This window comes from Papilio machaon, chromosome 6, assembly GCF_912999745.1.
Source record: "Papilio machaon chromosome 6, ilPapMach1.1, whole genome shotgun sequence".
In the NCBI taxonomy this organism is placed as follows: Eukaryota; Metazoa; Arthropoda; class Insecta; order Lepidoptera; family Papilionidae; genus Papilio; species Papilio machaon.
In genome coordinates, this window is record NC_059991.1 from 1,820,934 (window position 1) to 1,839,246 (window position 18,313).

General features: G+C 32.1%; 1 protein-coding gene and 1 long non-coding RNA gene across 2 annotated transcripts in view; one reads left to right on the forward strand and one right to left on the reverse strand.

Moving 5' to 3' along the window:
* Positions 1-457: 457 nt before the first annotated feature.
* LOC106721352 lies at positions 458-2,603 on the forward strand. Its single transcript, XR_001357508.2, has 2 exons — positions 458-2,341; positions 2,510-2,603. It is a non-coding gene; the product is annotated as an uncharacterized LOC106721352 (long non-coding RNA).
* Positions 2,604-5,633: 3,030 nt separating this feature from the next.
* Positions 5,634-18,313, reverse strand: part of LOC106721340 — a 38,849-nt gene continuing 26,169 nt past the window's right edge. Inside the window, exon 3 of the mRNA XM_014516261.2 lies at positions 5,634-6,468. Coding sequence (XP_014371747.1) covers positions 5,936-6,391 — 456 coding nt within the window. The 5' untranslated portion in view covers positions 6,392-6,468 and the 3' untranslated portion in view covers positions 5,634-5,935. The remainder of the gene's footprint in view (positions 6,469-18,313) is intronic.

Below are 18,313 nucleotides of genomic sequence, written 5' to 3' on the forward strand. Positions count from 1 at the left end.
TTACATTTTCCTATCTCATTTAGTTAATGAATTCATTGCTGATTGATTTTTTCTTTTTTCTTATTTTACGGCGAATGCCGTTTAGTAGGGATAATATTGACTTATCTTTTCCAGCCCACACCATAATTTTCCAGACCACGATTTTTATACATTGTAATGGATGCACAACATTAACACATCTATGGCACACCGATTCAAGTACGTAATGGGATATGATATGAGACATAAGTCCGAAAGTTTAGTGGTAGCTTTTTGAAGATGAGTGCTGTAGATTAGACGAGTGAAGTTTTATATTTGTGTAATGAAGTGCATTAAGTTTTGTCATGTCAATGTTTGGAAAAATGAGGCGCAGTAGAGCGGGATTTGCTTTAGATGTCAAGTCGAAAAATTAATAAATACGTTGGAAATTTAAATATTGAGAATTTTAATAACATTTTCATAGTAAATAAAGAAAAATTAGACGAGATGAATTACCGAAATTAAAAGTATTGGAATAAGTATAATAAGCCGTAAGTAATTAAGTTTTCATAGTGATAGTTTGTGAGGAAAATCGATATGTTGTGTTCGTTGGTGTTCAGTTAGAACGTGTTTGATGAGAATTTATTGTTCTGGTTATGAAATCGGTATATTTTGAGTTCGGAATATAATTAAAATAGGTTTTTCGTAAAGTGGAAAGTGATAGCTTAGCAGTACAAAATTTATAATTTTTTTTTATTGTGATAAAGTGAATTTAATTTATTAGATTAAATTAATTTATCTTGTTGACCATTGGAAGAAGGTATCGTGGAGTGTAGTTAATGGTGGTGTTTGCTATAATTAATTTGGAATGTGATTTATATTTTATTAAAATTTATTATTGCAAAATTAATAAATTAATAATATTTTTTTATTCATCGTAAGACATTAACCTATTTTTTGTTGCCTCATCCTGCCAGTTTGGTATAACAAGGAGCTGTATACATATGTAATTGATAGTATATTTTGAAGGTCATCAACTGCAGTAGTTTACATAAAATGTACAGGATGTATCAAAATATTTGTGACTCACATAGTCTTTGGTATACAAAAGCATTTTGCTTGTGCAATCTAAATGTATCATATACTACGTCATAGCACAGCTAATAGAGGTATGTGTATGTAAGCAATACCCTAATTATTGCATTAACGCTCAGGTGTCGGTGGTAGATTTACTATTTTTTTTATATCTAAAATCGTCGTGTCTTTTTTTTTATAACACACGTTTGTTATTTCTATTTGTATATTGTGTTCAGTTTGATCCTTTTTTTTCCTAATGCTTTCTTTAGGTGTCTTAAGCTTTAGCTTGTTACTCGTACCATGAAGCTTGCAATGTCTGAAGTCAACAGGAGTTGAATCGTCTGATTATTGGAAACTTGAAGTGATGTTTTAAAACTGTAGAGGGCGTTATTTGGAAGTAAATTATATTACGAGAAAATACTGGAGTATGCAATGTGTAAATGAATATAATCAAAGAAACGATTATCATGTACGATTTAACTATCCAGTCATACGTCAAGTCATGTTTTACTATCAAATTTTATTAGATAATTTAAATTGAGAGAAATGAATGTTGATATCCAAGCAATATATTGAAACAATAGTAATAGGGATATAGAGATGAATTTGAGCAATTCGATTGCAATTTAATTGAAAGATTTACCTCGGAAAATTATTCAAAAAATGTAAGTTTTTAGAAACAATTATTTCCCATCAATTTGTTGCACATTTAACAGGTTTTTGTGCTTGTTATTTGTGCCTTAATTAATATGTAATTAAGTTTCAGATCTACTTTTTCCTATACGCTTTGATCGCAGTTTATGTTCAATGGGTACACAGTACGATAGATGCTAACAGAGTTATAAAGGGTGTGTGTGAAATTCACCATAATTTAATCGATTTCATTTGATATTGCTAATCATATTCTACTAACATACGAAGGGATTCATCACTGTTATAAATGCTGTATTAATATTTAAAACTATACAACGAAACAACAATCCTAGGTATGTTAATTTAATATTTACAATAATATTTAGGTAGTGTATTATTTTTATCTATTAATAGTTATTCTATATGTCTAGTTTTAAGATTATGCCCAGACCTAGACCACAAGAAATAGGTAGGATATTCATATTTATTGCGCATACTACCAATTTGTAATTTTGCCAATGGTGGCCTTTTTTAGAATTTAAACAGGACACGAATAAGATCATAATAAACATGCTATTTTTTCTTAATACGGACCATAGACAAGAACTCTAGTCAGCGACAAATAAATTGCAGTAAACGTCAGATAAAACCGGGCGATGACCTAAGTGTAGAGGTAATGATTGTGTATCCGTAAGTTATAGGATAAGCTATGTAAGTATTTATTTACGTAAATAATAGGTAATTTTTATATAGACATAGAAATGTAGCTTAAGTATTAAGTATTATAGTATTAGTAATGACTTGTCAAAAATTATGTATGACCTAAATTTTACGTTTTTAGGAATAATTCATGAAAAATAAGCGTTAGATTTTTACGCTTAGTAGGGCGCGTCATTTCAAGAAGAGTAAACGGATTGATGAAAAGTTTGTAAAAATAGTACTCAAAGGACAAAACAAAGGCATTAAAAAAATATATTCAAGGTTCAGGATTAGTTTGAATACTTAATGATTTCTTTTAGATTTTTGTAAAACTATATATAGGTGATAGGATGGATAGGACAGATGTAGGTGACATTGAGCATAAAGGACCAAATAACATATGGGTCTAGAGATTTTTATTGTAAATTTTATTTTAACACAACAAGAATTTTAAAACTTTGAATTGTAAAAGAAAATTTTTAAAATACACGAAAAATATTTTATAATGTTCTAAAAATAACTATTTATATAAAAATAGAAATAGAAAGTGTAACCAAAAATACAACTAAAAAGATGTGAAAAATTCCTAAAAAAATGTCAAAACAAAAATTATAAAATATGTAATCAAAAAAATTGCAAAGTACAGATTTATAAAAAAATATATATCACTTGCTGAGTTTCTTGCCGGTTCTTCTCAGCAGGTGTAGGAGTAGGGAACCGGATTTTGAATTAAAAATTCAAAAAACCGTTAAACCAAAATAAACAAATTTTAACTCTACCTGTTGTTTCATTTATTCCTTCTAAATTGTGTCCAAAGTATGCGAACATTATTTTTGTGAAGGGTTTAATTCAATGGTTTAAAATTTGTACGTAATTTATTCGAATACTTTAGACACTGTTTAGTTAACCAAACCTATAAATTATTACAATGAAGTTCCACTACCGTAATACTTATGTTAAAGAAGAGGGAAAATCTACTAGTGTTTTAACACTTGGAACTACTAAGTACTACTATTTACCTAGACACTTGGGGGAGATACCTGAGAAACACGAACATAAGTGCCAAGTTTTACTTACCTTAATTTCCACGGCTGAAACACGTGTACATAAAAATTATTGTTTTTTTTCATAGTATGCAAGGGATGCTATTGTTTTTACTATGTACATGTTTCGGCAGTGAAAACTGAAGTTTTAAATCTACTAAAAAGCCATAGTATATACGCCATATTAGTAGTCCGAGGTTGCTTCGAGGGCTATGTCAGACTTCAAGAGACGTAAGTATATGGAGTAAGTATTTGCTTAATTACCAAATTATTGTGAGCGCATATGTTCAAGGAAGTCTACTTTGCAAACATCGGTTCATCTCATAAAATGGTTCGCCATGGAGAGGTTACTAAAGAGAATCCAATTTAGAAACATCATTTTTGTCAAATAATTACTACTAAAAGCATTACGCACTCGAATTAAGGGGTGCTCTTTGACAAAGTTCAAAGTTACGCCACTTTTGATCTCTTAACATCCATAATACTTTTACTTAATGCTACTTACTGTACACATGCTAGTTCAATGGAACTATGGATGAAAGGCATACTATCAATATACTGGTCGTGAACATCTTGAGTAGAATTGTCATTGGAGAAACTGCAATAATTCGTTGTTCGGATTTACCACTAATACATGGACAGGCTATAAGCCGTAGATTTTGTGCCAAATTAAACTACATAACCGCGCTGAGCTTTTATAACCTATTCTCGAATACCAAGATTCAAATACATATCGCTTCCGATAAAGAACCTCGTTACCTACATTCTCTTAATTACGGGCCTGTGTTACATTTGCAAGATAGTTTATAATGACTGTATGGCGTTACTGTAACGTAGATGGCGCTGCTGTAGCACATCAGGATTTATTGCGTGGTAGTCGCGGGGAGGCATAGCATCCTCGACGTGGCATGGCGTGCCTTAGCAAGGCACTACGTGTGGATAGGCTAGGCTTGATTTTCGCCATTATGGCGCTGATGATTGCGGTTAGTAGCGATGTTGTGAGATTCAAACTAATAATAGTGGTAAAATTAACTGACAGTAAAATCAACAGGCACGTTTAAGTGAAACCAAAAACCGTAATTTCCAAGGAGCGACCTATCCATAAATAGAGATCAGTATGCTTTACCCATTATTCTATATTACTCCAAATTAATAACTACTTAGTCCCGTAATTTAATCGCTTGACTTCGGTCTTAAAAGTTTTGGAGTCTGAACGTCACTATAAATTACTTACATGTTCTGGTATTATCAAAAGATGGCGCTCTAAACAATATATTAAGTTTCGTCAAATACACTTGTCTTGAGTAGCTGTAATATTTTTTTTATTGTTTTACGCTTAGTTACTCACATAGTATCAATATCATAATATAACGGAAGCCATTAACAATAAAACAAAAGATATAAACGTGTAAAATCACTTTATATAGGATAATAATTATGATAAAAAAATGTCACAACAGGGAATTGCCACGAGCCTACCTTACACTACATATTTAGGGACCACTTATTATCGCTTACTCTATGCTTTCCGACTTAATTACATCACATACGAACGAGATTGTTTCAATAATAATAAGTAACTCCTTACTCCGTTCCAATCCGTAAGCTTAACCTAAACAAGACATAGACGATATAAAACTTAATATTATGCATTATACAACTAGAGCTCATGTTAAGTACATTTAAAAGTTCCCAGAGTAAATGCATACATCTTAATATCAAATACAACAGGAAAAACTCGTGGTCAAATATACAAAATATAAAAATGACAGGTAATAAATTGGGGAAAATTCAGGGAAAAAGACTTTTCTGTTTTCTATCTTTATGCATCGTAGATTAAACTACAAACATAATTGCATTTACAAAGTTAAAGGAATTAAAAACATTAGCTATAACTCAGATAAAAAATATACATTAACGCAGCGCCAAAATCATCACAAGTTTATTCCGAATTCCCATTGAATTTTCAGATTAAAATATAAGCTTAACGCAATGGTTAAAGTTAAGTAAATTTTGATTTCAATGAAAAGTTTCCTAATTGAGATTTAATTTTTAGATTGCTTTCATTCCCAATAGAGGACTTAATTATAAATTTTAGCAATAAAGTAAAAACCACTTCGATCAATTTGCCATAAAAGCAGACCAAAATATTTAAAATTATTTAAAAAAAACAAATATCTCAAATACTTAGTATATAAAATACAATGTACAGAAATAGTCAACCGGAGGCAGTGTAAAGATTTACAAGATCAGTCGATGAATAAATGTATAAGATATGACATTAATTTGCTTCAAAAGTCAGCATCACTTCTGTTGCTTTCTTATTCCATTAAAAATATTTTATAAAAAATTCAGTTAAGTAATTGACACAGAGATCAATAAAGTATTCCCTAGGAGATTGAGAATCGATAAAATTAAATCGAGATCTTTGAGCTGCCATCGGAAAATTTCTTAATTGGAGTCTCGATCTCCGAGAGAATGTGGTTATAAAACGGAGTAAGTGGTGTTCAGCTGTCGATCTTCAATTATCTCTTATTCTTATTCTTCATGGTGAGCCGTCGCCAGAAGCTGGTCTTCTCGGCGGGCGGCTGCTCCTCCCGCGTCTCCTCGCCCCTGGTCTCTCCGCGCAGCATGTCTAAGAAAGTCGGGTCATTCTTACGGACGTTCTTCTCAATTTTAACTGCCTCTGCACTCAGTTCCGCTTTCAACTTTTCCGGACTCGTGTTCTCGACCTTAAACTCATTAGGGTCTTCAACGAATGCCTGCTGAAGGTCGCGCATGATCTTTTTCCTTATCGTTTTCTTCATACTGAGATGCCTCTCGAGAGTTTTGACGTCGCCGTTGGCGTAGGTGCGGTAGTCATCCTTCTTCTTCTTTGCGGTCTTTTTGTTGGTGTCGTCGTCATCGTACGGCTTGCCGTCGTACTGCTGGTTCAGGCTAAAGATGTCTCGCAGATGCGGGATGGCCCGCTCCGAAGTCATCGTGCCGCGCGCCTCACGCGCACCTCACTTACACCTCACGAACGCCACACCGTGTTACAGACACCTCATACTGCCACCTGGAATTGAGAAAAACCCAATGTTAATGAAAGGTTAAATAACATAGACATTTTGAACAATGCACGTACCACTTGTTCGTTTTTTTAGGAACTCGTCGTAGTAATTAATAGCTTATGTATTCGTATAAATATTCCGTAAATAATTAAATTTATAATCACAAATAAATTAATTAACGTTTTTAATTAACCAGAAATAACAATATCCCTGTGTGCACCGACCGTTATTCATTTAAGCGTACTCTACCGAAATTACTGCTTTTAAATAACCGCGTAATTTCGTAAAATGCCCAAAATGTAACGTGTGAGGGATGGGCTACTAATTACTTTAGCCCGCACTGTTGAATATTAAATAGTTGCGATGTAAAGAAATATTTTTCACGGGTTATCAACTATCAGTAATGAATATTAAAAATGTAGTTCATAAACGTTATAAATAATTCATATACATTGGTTATTCAATTTGGAAACATACTCTGATCGATGTATATCCATGAAACAAATTTCATCCTTTAATTAAAATTCTTAAAAATTATTTATTACCAAAAATGTTAATTAAATTAAATGAAAATCTTATTATTTATATTAGGAAACCTAAGTTGCATCACAGAGTTAAAATAAAACGCAATTATTGCTTCATTTACTAAGGAGTTTTACTAAATCGTGAAAGGAATACTTGGAATTGTTTAATTTTTTAAATTTAAACCAACAGTGTGCATATTACGAAAACAAACATGTTCAAATTAAATAACACGTACAAAAAAACATGTCTCATTTGCTATGGTATTTCTGTTTTTCATTAAATGGAATAATAAAAACCAGAGTACAATTGCAATTATTCGTCAAACAAAATGTAGGTACCAAAGCACATACAAGGGCGTGTGCTAAATAAAGGCATCAAATGTAGTTCAATCATGATGTCATGAATGTAATTTTATAGCATAAAGTCGAGGCATATAAAAATAATACTTTAATTAATTTTTTGCAGTAAAAAGTTAATACGTATTCATTTTATTACCTGCCCTCTTATTCCAAATGAATTAAAATCATAAGACTGTAGTAATACTAAATGTTTAGAGGAGACAAAACATAAAAATATTTGAAAACTATACTAAATTTAACAAAAGGGATAGCGAATTGTGTGCGAGTGTGTATAACGAGTAACATTGTGCTCGAAATATTAACAAAGTGCGCTTAGCTGCACTCTCCGGTCTGCCTCTCACCTGCGAACAATGCCTTAGTGCCGGCTCTTAGTGCCTTGCCTTTCCTACAGCCTCCGTCACAATGCACGACTCTAAATTTCACTGTTTCTTCCCATTATGAACTTAACTTCTTAGTGTTAAGGATTAAAATCGTATGAATTTGTTTTTTTTAAGGAAAAAAATAACGAAAGCGAACATTCTAAATGTTAAAACCATTCGCGAATTGTATGCGACACTTTCGTAACTTTCTTTACCAATTGTGTTGAATGCACCAGTTTTTAGTTTAGTAACAGGTAATGGACTTTAACTCTGTAGATTCTGTATTAAAAATCGTCCATCAAAGTAATAAAGTACAATTTTTAAGATGAAATCAGAATCGGGTACTTATAGTAGTTATGTTTATTACTTCCATCTTAAAAAAGGCTACTTTATTTTTTGTGTGCTTGATTATATAGACTAGCAAGTGCTATCCATAGTTGTAAGAATTTCTTTCAAGAATTTTATAAGTAACTAGCTGTCGCCGCGACTCCGTCCGCGCGCAATTAAAAAATGGGGGGGGGGGGTTATGAAAAATAGATGTTGGCCGATTCTCAGACCTACTGAATAGGCTCACAAAATTTCATGAGAATTGGTCAAGCCGTTTCGGAAGAGTATGGCAACGAAAACTGTGACACGAGAATTTTATATATTAGATTTTCGAATATCCGTGATTAACAATCTATATTTTTTTCAATTCATATTAGTATAGAACAACGTCTGTACCAACCATATGTATATGTGAACATAAAACTCTAAAATTCTAATGTTCCCGTTGGGATTTAGCTCGACTCACACTGAGAACAGATTATCGCGTGATATATTGCCCGCTCTGTCTCCAGAATTACATGTTTTTATTTATTTACGAAAGTCTACTTGCCCACGCCCACGCCCACGACAAAGTCACAAGGGACGTAATCCGTGGAAACGTCTCGAACCAAACAAAGCCTTTATCATGCTAATTGTTAGAGGGGATTAGTACTTGTTTTCGAGTTGTTGAAAGTTCTTAATCTGTTTCAAATTAAGGGGAATTAAGTTTCTGAGCTTTCTATACTAAGTACATAGGTAATTTTACATTAATTAAACAACAATTTTCAAAATTAACTAGAATATCAATTCAAATCTATTACGTGAAAATCGTAACGTTTATACGTTATATTTGTCAATAAACCTGATAATTAATAGTGATGCAACGGATGTCTGTTTCCGTTTCCGCAAGTGCGGAAGTTCCGCGTGCTTTTCAACATCCGTTTCTGCTTCTGTTTCCGCAACTTTTATAACGGAGATAAAACGGAACTTTACGACGGCTGAGAGATCCAAATGCGCAGCGAGAGACGCGCAGTCCGCCTTTCGGCACTTGTCGCATTTGTTTGTTTACTTAATTTTTAGTGAATTTAATCGCGTAATATTTTCTGCTGCTGTTTGAAATAATCAGTTTCTCTTGCTGGAGTTAACTGTCTAGTTGCTGTCCATATAAAATTTGACAACTGGCAAAATGTGACTATTTCATACTTACGAGTTATTAAATGTACTTTTGAATAAGTGATAACCATGTAATATATCATCATCATTATATAGTTATAAATATATTTGTCGTTTGTCAACACGAGTGGTTTGGCGAACTTTAATTTGTAAATAGTGTAATTTTGTTTCCTGAAAATAAATTAAAAAAAAAACGCGTATTTTAACTTATTGCAGCGCAGTAAAAATACATACATTGAAGGCTAAAGGACACCGATATCCAACGCCTTAATAAATTAAAAACGAATACAAACTGTTTTTACCGAAAAAAATATTCTTGTAAATATGTTTTTTATTATTATTTACACTTCTGTTTCCGCATCCGTTTCCGTTTCCGTTTCTGCTAAAATTTATTTTTGACATCTGTTTCCGTTTCTGGTTCCGGTAAGACACTTCCGTTGCATCACTAATAATTAAGTAATTTTTATTCGTTTACAATAATGTTTTTTTACAATATGTTATTTTACGTTATTAATATCAATTTTATTCGCAATAAATAAAACACAACCACAATTAACATGACAGAATCTTAAATAGTTCCTTAGTTAATTAACAAATAGTTATAAAACACCTAAGAATAAAGCAAAATGTATAACAATGACTTTTCTGTATAAAAATAAATTTATTCATTTCACTGCTGAACTTCTTCCGTTATAGTTTTCTAATACGACTGAAGTTTTTTAACAATAAAAGCCAGTCTAACGACCAAAGTTGAGCTGCGTAGTAAAACGAAGTTGTATTTATATGGTGTGTTTTATAAGTGACATTAACATTGAAGGGGGGTCAGTGCACTGGTCACTGCGTTACACGTGATCGGCAGCCATCTTGTCACAAATGTTACTAATAATGCTTTGATTGTCAAATTGTCGAATGTAGAATTTGACTATGTTAAGATGAGTTTTGACTTAGTTATAACTTTCTATTTAGAGTGTCACAAATTGACGATTTATCGATGATGTTTTTATAACAACATACATCAACTTTTTTGACTATGTAGTTGACATAATTGTCATAATGCCCAAAAAATAAGTCATATTTCCTGTGAATGATTGATAAAATCGTTTATGTATATTTTAAAGACGAATCGATTAAACCAGTCTACTGGAAATTACTTTAAAAGTAGAATTAATTCTATTTTATAGGTAAGTAGAACAATATGGAACAACGGTTTGTTTTATTCGATCTCAACGGCTGGTAATAACAGATCGGCTCAAACAATTTGCATCTCTTAATTGCTTTTGTTTTCGTTTAACGATCGCCCGCTCGAATTGGCGGGAGATTGGCCGCTGATTGTTTGCACATGTAATTGTTATGGACGGACATAATACCCTTTATGTGTCGGCTACGAATACAGAGGATTTGAATACGTTTTGTGTTGATCACATTGTGATACGGCAAGTGATCGATGATGCTAAGTTAGCTTTTATAGGCGTTGTACCTACGTTAATGGCGCAGTGGAGTACTGAATCCCGGCCATGTGTCAAAGTGCTTTTCGATTTCAGTTAATTAATTTGACGTTTTACAGAAAACATTCTAATACAACCTGAACATGTACATATGTGAAGAAATTCAAACATGTGTGTGAAATGTACCAACTTGCACTGAGCCAGCGTGGTTAACTAAGGCCTGCACACCCCTAACTTAGGGTAAACTCAAGCCTTTCAGTGTGTACATTTAGGCGCTAGAGTTAACTGTCTTGCATTTATATAACTTATAAAATATGTTTCATCTTAACCTAGCAGTCGCCCGCGACTCCGTCCATGCGAAATTTAAAAAAAACTTAATTAGTAGGCTATGTGTTCTTCCAGATTATGTTCTACATCTATGCCAAATTTCATCAAGATCCGTTAAGACGTTCTGCAGATATCTTTAAACAAACGTCCATCCATACACCCAAACATTCACATTTATAATATTAGTAAGATTTAGCGAAACAGCGGCCATTAGCGTCATGTAAACGTGCAACAATAACCTTCGGGGTTTTACAGGCCGAATAAATGGTAATGGCGACTGTTTGTACATGTGTATCGCTTATTGTCACAGATAATCTCTTTTATTGTCGTGATCAAAACACCTTTGACGACGAAAGTGTACGCTGCTGCTACATTTGTATGAAACAAACAATACCTACATACTTTATATTAATCTCAATTTTACGGTTTTGTTCTTTAATAGCATATCGTTCACGTTTATAATGGATTTGGTTAGCTTGTTATGAATGTAATGTTTGCATGGGACTCTATTTCTGAGGCTGTAAATCGAATGAATTTCTTCCATTTAAAAAAAATTTAAATATCTTTTTATTTTTTGGAGAGTTAAGTTAAAAGAAAAATAAAATCATAATACGATGTGCGAAAATATGTGTTGCTACGGAATTTATTTTCACAAACTATTTTATTAAACTGTTCTTTACAGTAAACGATCCAAATACTGAAATAATATCACTTAATACAGTCCAAATTACTTTAGTAATAACGGTAAAATAATCTCGCAATCAGAAACATAACTAGAATTTAATGGGTAATAGCTCTTGAAGTGTGTTCAATACATTAGTTTTAACTTGCATAGAACTAAATTAGTTTGCAATCCAGAGGCTCATTCTGGAAATATGACAAAGGCGAAGCCTTGGAAAATGTCAATAAAAAGGCGGGAATCAAACAAAATTTGGTATGTCAGTTGACAATATTGTCAGAGTGAGTTTTGTTTACGCACCTTTTTTGTTGCAAGCGCGTACCATCTGTCAAGTTGACAGCGGCTGACGTGTGTACGCGAGCGCAGGATATTGCGTAGTGCGTACAGCAATATCATTTTATCTTTTGTTCTTTTTAAAATAGGAATGCGGGTTTTAATGCGGCTTAATGATGTCATATGTGAAATTTGAGCCAAAGGAAAACTTCAATAACTTGGCAAACTGGACCAGACTTATAAACAAAGAGAAATAAGAGGCATGTTTAAAACGTATGTAGTTTTAGGGTACAAAGTAATTATTTCTGGGGAAATTAAAGCTTTAGTTCTATTGTATATTTTAAGAATTTGAAAAATAACTTTAAAAAGTATTCAGATACAGACAGACACGTAAGCTTATGTCTCATAAAATTATACAACTCTGAATATAATGTAATATTTGAAGCAATAAAACCTTTTTTTTTGTTTACTCACAATCTCATAAACGTAACGGTGTCAAAAGTACTTCGTTGGAAAACTGTAGCAATATAAGGTAGTCTTACAACGTACAAGTAAAAAAAGTATTTAAATAATTAATGAAACTAGTGGTCGCCCATTGGCCGAACCTACAGATCTTGTCAACCATAATTACATTATCAAAGTTTTTTTGTAGATTAAAAATAGCTTTATGAATTTTGTCTCCAGATTTACGCATCTAAAATGGCGGATGTCTATGGGTACCAGTCGCTTCGCTTTTTCTGTTGCTTGCAGTTTCCACCTCATAATATAAAAAAATACTTGTGTCAATGTTATCAGTTTGCGCTGTTTCCTTACAATTGGGGTACAAAGTTTACGCTTCGTGTATTAATATAATGATTATTCGTATACTAGATATTGAAATCTACGATTTTGTTTACTTATTTCACTAGTCAACGACCTTGCTGGCTTTAATACCTTATCGTTGTGTTTTAAAACAAGTTTTAAAGTGGTTCTAGCATAATGTTTTATTTACGAGGAACATCCTTTAGTGTAGCAAGTTTTTTTTTTCAATTAAGAATCAATTAGTGCTATTCTATATACATATATGAGATTGAATGTTTTTTTTTAAAAGAAACATTTTGTACAAACATCTGTTTGGAAGCGAATAATGTATACGTATGTTTTTTTCTTTAGCATTTTAGGTATATCGACAAGAGATAATACTGAAAGATAACACTTTATTAACAATAATCGTATTTTAATTTCAATTGTTTTACTCTCCTAACACTTGGTTTTTACTGATGATTTCTTTAATAACCGCTTTGTAATAATACTACTATAGTTACTTTACGTGGACACATTTTGTAAATAAAATCTCCGCGTTCAAGCAGCCTTAGAAAATACTTGTAGAAATTATGTTTGTGCGAGCATTATTAAAAAAGAGCCGTAATGATTCCCACGAGAGAGTCTTGGATAATGCGTTACTTAACTCCGGCTCATTCAATTGTGGTTACGCAACCGACCGTCCAAGGTTCAGGCATGTCAGATCTTTATCGTAGTCTACCAAGTTCTCTGCTGCCAGTGTTTTAGGGATGCCTTTATATTTAATAGAAGACTTCCGGATTCAAAACGATATATGTGACTATAATAACTAAACAAGTATAAAAATTACTACTGGACAAGAGGATAAACTAAGAAACGATCTCTACAAATGTTTTTATCAATCAGACTTCTAAGATTAAAGGAAAAAATAATACCAAAATAGCGAAATCTTTTGCTCTATCATTAAAATTAATCTTATATTAAACCAACTTAATACTTAACCTTATCAATTTTTTTTTTAATAAAGCACTTATTAAAGTAGACAAACTAGTGTTAAAACGGAATAATATTTTACTCTATAACCTCCAAAATGACTACACAATTGTATATGTTTACAAAAAAACGATCAGATAAAAGAATTAACCGTCCGCAGAGGGTTTAATTGCCGTGGTGATGTACCAATCATACTCACTGTTTCCTATTTAATTTGCAAATAATGTGTCAAGGCCGTTGTTGGACTGAACGGACAAAAAAGACGCAAACAGCTAACTGTTACATTGCTGTTGTACTTTCCCATATTTTATATGCATTAAGGAAGCGCTTTAGACATCTCAAATAAGAATGATCTTAATTTGTCTTAAAATGCTATAAAAGTACTTTCAGCATCAAAATCTAGGGGCTGCATTTTAAAGTTAGGTTATAATTTAGTTGGTTTCTGAGACCAAAAACTCTTTATAAAACATATCATCAATCCGTTATTATCTTTGACAAAATAGAGATGACAGTATGTTTTAAACGGGGAATTTGATCTCAGAAAATAGAAAAAGAAAATAGAGAGAACAATGCTAGCTCTAAATTGCTAAAAATTTAAAGCAAACGCATTGAACTAGATTTTATTCAGCAGTGTCGGCAGTACATCATGTTTATAATAAACAGACATAAATTATTTAGAATAATCGGTGTAAAATTGTTTAGTCTAGATTCTAGATCTTGTTATAATTACGTGTAAACTTTCTTTGAACTTATACTAAGAAGTATCCTAAATTCACTTACAATGGTGCACGATCTCATATTGTTTTTGAATTACGTTCTCCTGTTTCCTTTATGTTTCATATCAGTCCTAAATATTTGTGACCCAGATTTTTTGTATAGTTTTTTACCCATTCCACTTTTGTGTTTTTAATGCCTTTTTAATCTTCAATATGGATTCAATAGCTAATTAAAATGCACAAAATTGATGAAACTGAAGAACGTTAATAAAAAAGACTATCGTGTATATGTCGCATATTGTGCGATTTCGCTTATAATTAGTCAATTCGCGTAAATTGCAAAAACTCTTCCGTTATTACTTCAGTTTTTTACTTCATGTGCTGTAGTACGGTTACATTTTTTACATTATTTCTCCAGAATATCCTTAACATTCTACTGTACACCTACTTTTCAAAGGCTTCGATTAGCTGGAAAAGAAAAAATCTTCTTTCTTTGCGTTATTTGTCGATTAAAGGTAGGCAACGCATTTGAAAATGCAACGGTCACATTACCGTTTCCGCAAATTCAGTGGCCGTTTGTTCGTTTGCCATCTCTTGCTAAAATAAAAAATGATATACGTCACAGATGAAACACACAAATAACATTGTTATTTCATTCTTAACCTCCGAGTAGATCTATTGTATGTAAATATTAGCTTAAATGTATTCTTAGAGGCCTGTTTTTTACATTTCAACTCGGTGATAAGAGATGGCACATGCTGGATACTGATGTTAATTTATAGTTAACTAGCTGTCGCCCGCGACTCCGCGTGGTATTAAAAAATACTTAATAAGTAGCCTATGTGTTCTTCCAGGCTATGTTCCACATCTGTGCCAAATTTCATCAAGATAAGTTGTGCCATTCTGGAGATACCTTCAAACAAACATCCATCCTTCCATCCAACCATCTAAACAATCGCATTTATGATCTTACTAATATTATAAATGCGAATGTTTAGATGGATGGATGTTTGTTTGAAGGTATCTCCGGAACAGCTCAACGGATTTTGATGAAATTTGGCATAGATGTAGAGCATAGTCTGGAAGAACGGACGGACGGAGTCGCGGGCGATAGCTAGTATTAGTATAAAGTATGATTATTTAAATATTTTAAACGTTACACAGAGCTGTTTTAATATGTGTACATGACTACCTTTTAGTATTTGCGAAACATTACTGTTTTTATACTTTCTTTTAAAGTCTTAAGAACATTGTTCCCTAAATATGTATAAAAGCTTCAGTGTTTTTAAAATCAGTGCGTAGTTTATACAATGTTTATTATGATGTTTGTTAACTATCTGACATTAATCTCGACAGCAGCGGGAAAATGCCATTTGAATATAAGTGCCGTCCTTCCCTTGCCGGTTTTGAATAAACTCGGCCAAGTTACATCATTTTATTGACCAGGAAAGTATACTATACTGCAAGGAGATATAATATTATAGTTTTGCTATACAGGGAGCATTTTTATTTGTTTTAACGATACGATAGAATGTCTTGTATTTATAATAGGTTGTCTTTTTCTATACTTCGAATATAAAATTATGCGAAAATTATCTTTGAAAATCCTTTACGTTTTATATTTGAACCTGTCAGGTTTATGCTATTACCGTTTTATTTATAGTTATTAATATATATATTTATATAATGGGAAGACAGAAGTGCAGGTGAATCAAAGGACCTAGTAAGAATTAACTGACACGCGCCTTCATGACTTCATCGACAAAATATATATGTCAAAATTTTATTTATTGTTAAATTTTTATCGATGATATTACGTAAAAGTTCTCACGAATATTCGTGATAGGCCCTCTGTGCTACTGTTAAAATGTGTTTGCGCAATTGTTTCACAAAAGCACGGGATATCTCGTTGTGACATCTCGTAACCGAATTTCTTTTTTTTATTTTTACGACTATACGTCTTCAGATTGTATCGTTATTTTTATTGTAAGGGCTTAGTGGCCAGTTACTTTGAACATTAACTGCCGGTTACTAATGTACACGTACAAAGATATATTATTATTTCATTTTTTTCAAAGGGAATGAATGGGGACACATTTTTGACAGTGATGATACATCTCCATGAAAACATTAGTTTTTTCTTTAGTTAGGATATGATGTTATTTTTTTATAGAAATAAAGAAGCTTCGTAATTAAAACTAATTACTATGATGACATTGAATCATTTCCTTAACACTATAACTTCACAAAAACACACTCACAATATATTTTTGTTAATTACATCGTGTACAGCACAGATTATAATATTTTTCTTGTGTTTGTGTTTTTTTTAATTTATGATATAAAATCTTCATAAATACTGCCATAAAATTAAAAAAGTATATTAAGTATTGCTAGTATAAATATCGTACTAGTTATCACCCGCGACTTCCTCCTCGTAGTTCAATTGTTTGGACTATGGGTATGTGGAAAAATGAGCCAACCAGTGTTCTCTTTTACATTCATACATCTATATATATAAAAGAAAGTCGTGTTAGTTACACTATTTATAACTCAAGAACGGCTGAATCGATTTGACTGAAAATTGGTGGGCAGGTAGCTTAGAACCAGGAAACGGACATAGGATAATTTTTACCCCGTTTTCTATTTTTTATTCCGCGCGGACAGAGTCGCGGGTAAAAGCTAGTTTAATCTAAAATTTGAAAATTATGAGAATTTGTACTGAATATAAATACCTAAATTATACTTTGATAAGATGCGATATTATCTAAGATACGAGTACCAACCTTGCAGTATAAGGAAGTTGTTTCTTGGCGTAACGTCAAGTGGTAAAGTTTCCTCCACAAATCCGCAATGTCATTTGTTACCGTCTAATGTCACACTCTATCGTGCTGTTAATAAATTATAGTTCCCCTCATATTGTGTGATGTCACCCCAACAATATATCAATACACTTTTTGTATAAGTTGTACAATGTTTATGAGGTCAATAACAAACTTTTTACCTAATAAATTTATATATTACTCTAACCGTCATACTCATAGCTATTTAATGTTTACTAGCTGGAAGACATTCCGCATTTAACGTCATTATATTTGTGTCTTTCTTATTATTCCACTAATTAATTTTACCCGATTTCTCTATATTGCCCGTTTGTACTCTAGTGTAATTTTCTCATACTAGATTCACATTCAGGATGACCTTATTGAATCATTTGTGTATTTGAATGTAGCATTTATTATTTTTCTATAAGAAAGAAAATATATTAAGACAAAAACTTGAATACCTAAATATGTACAGTCAGCTGCATAAATATAGTGGCAGTCAAGATATCTAAATATATAGGAACACCTAAAGTGATCAATTATATAAGTACAACCAAAGTCGTCAAATTAATTGAAGCATCCACTCTACTCAAAAACATCGGAGTGTATACATCGTCAAATATATGAGTACATTCAAATTGCCCATAATTTTCTATAAGCTGGAATGTTTATATCTTTAGGTAAAACTATAAAACCAGATTCTTTAGCTTCACCTGAAAAATATAAACCACACATATGTTGCGTTGCGTAAAACAAATTGAACTATTTTATTTTACTGCCATTTTTATTGCTGTCTATTTGCGGAATTGTAAATGTGGGTTATTTGCTTTTACGTATTTTTATGTTTTAATACGATGAAAATTAAATTAAATACAGAAAACATGCTTTTATATTCAGGAAGTAGTCAATTTTAGAATCGAATGGTAAGTTTTTACGACAATAATAATTATACGCAAATAAAAGTGTTTGCTTGTTTTTTATGTAACAGCAATTTCGTAAAATTGTGTAAGGATTCATACACAGCCCTTAAAAAATTACCCACATAAATTGCTCCGGCCCTCTATCGGGCAAAGTAATCATTAATCCTTGT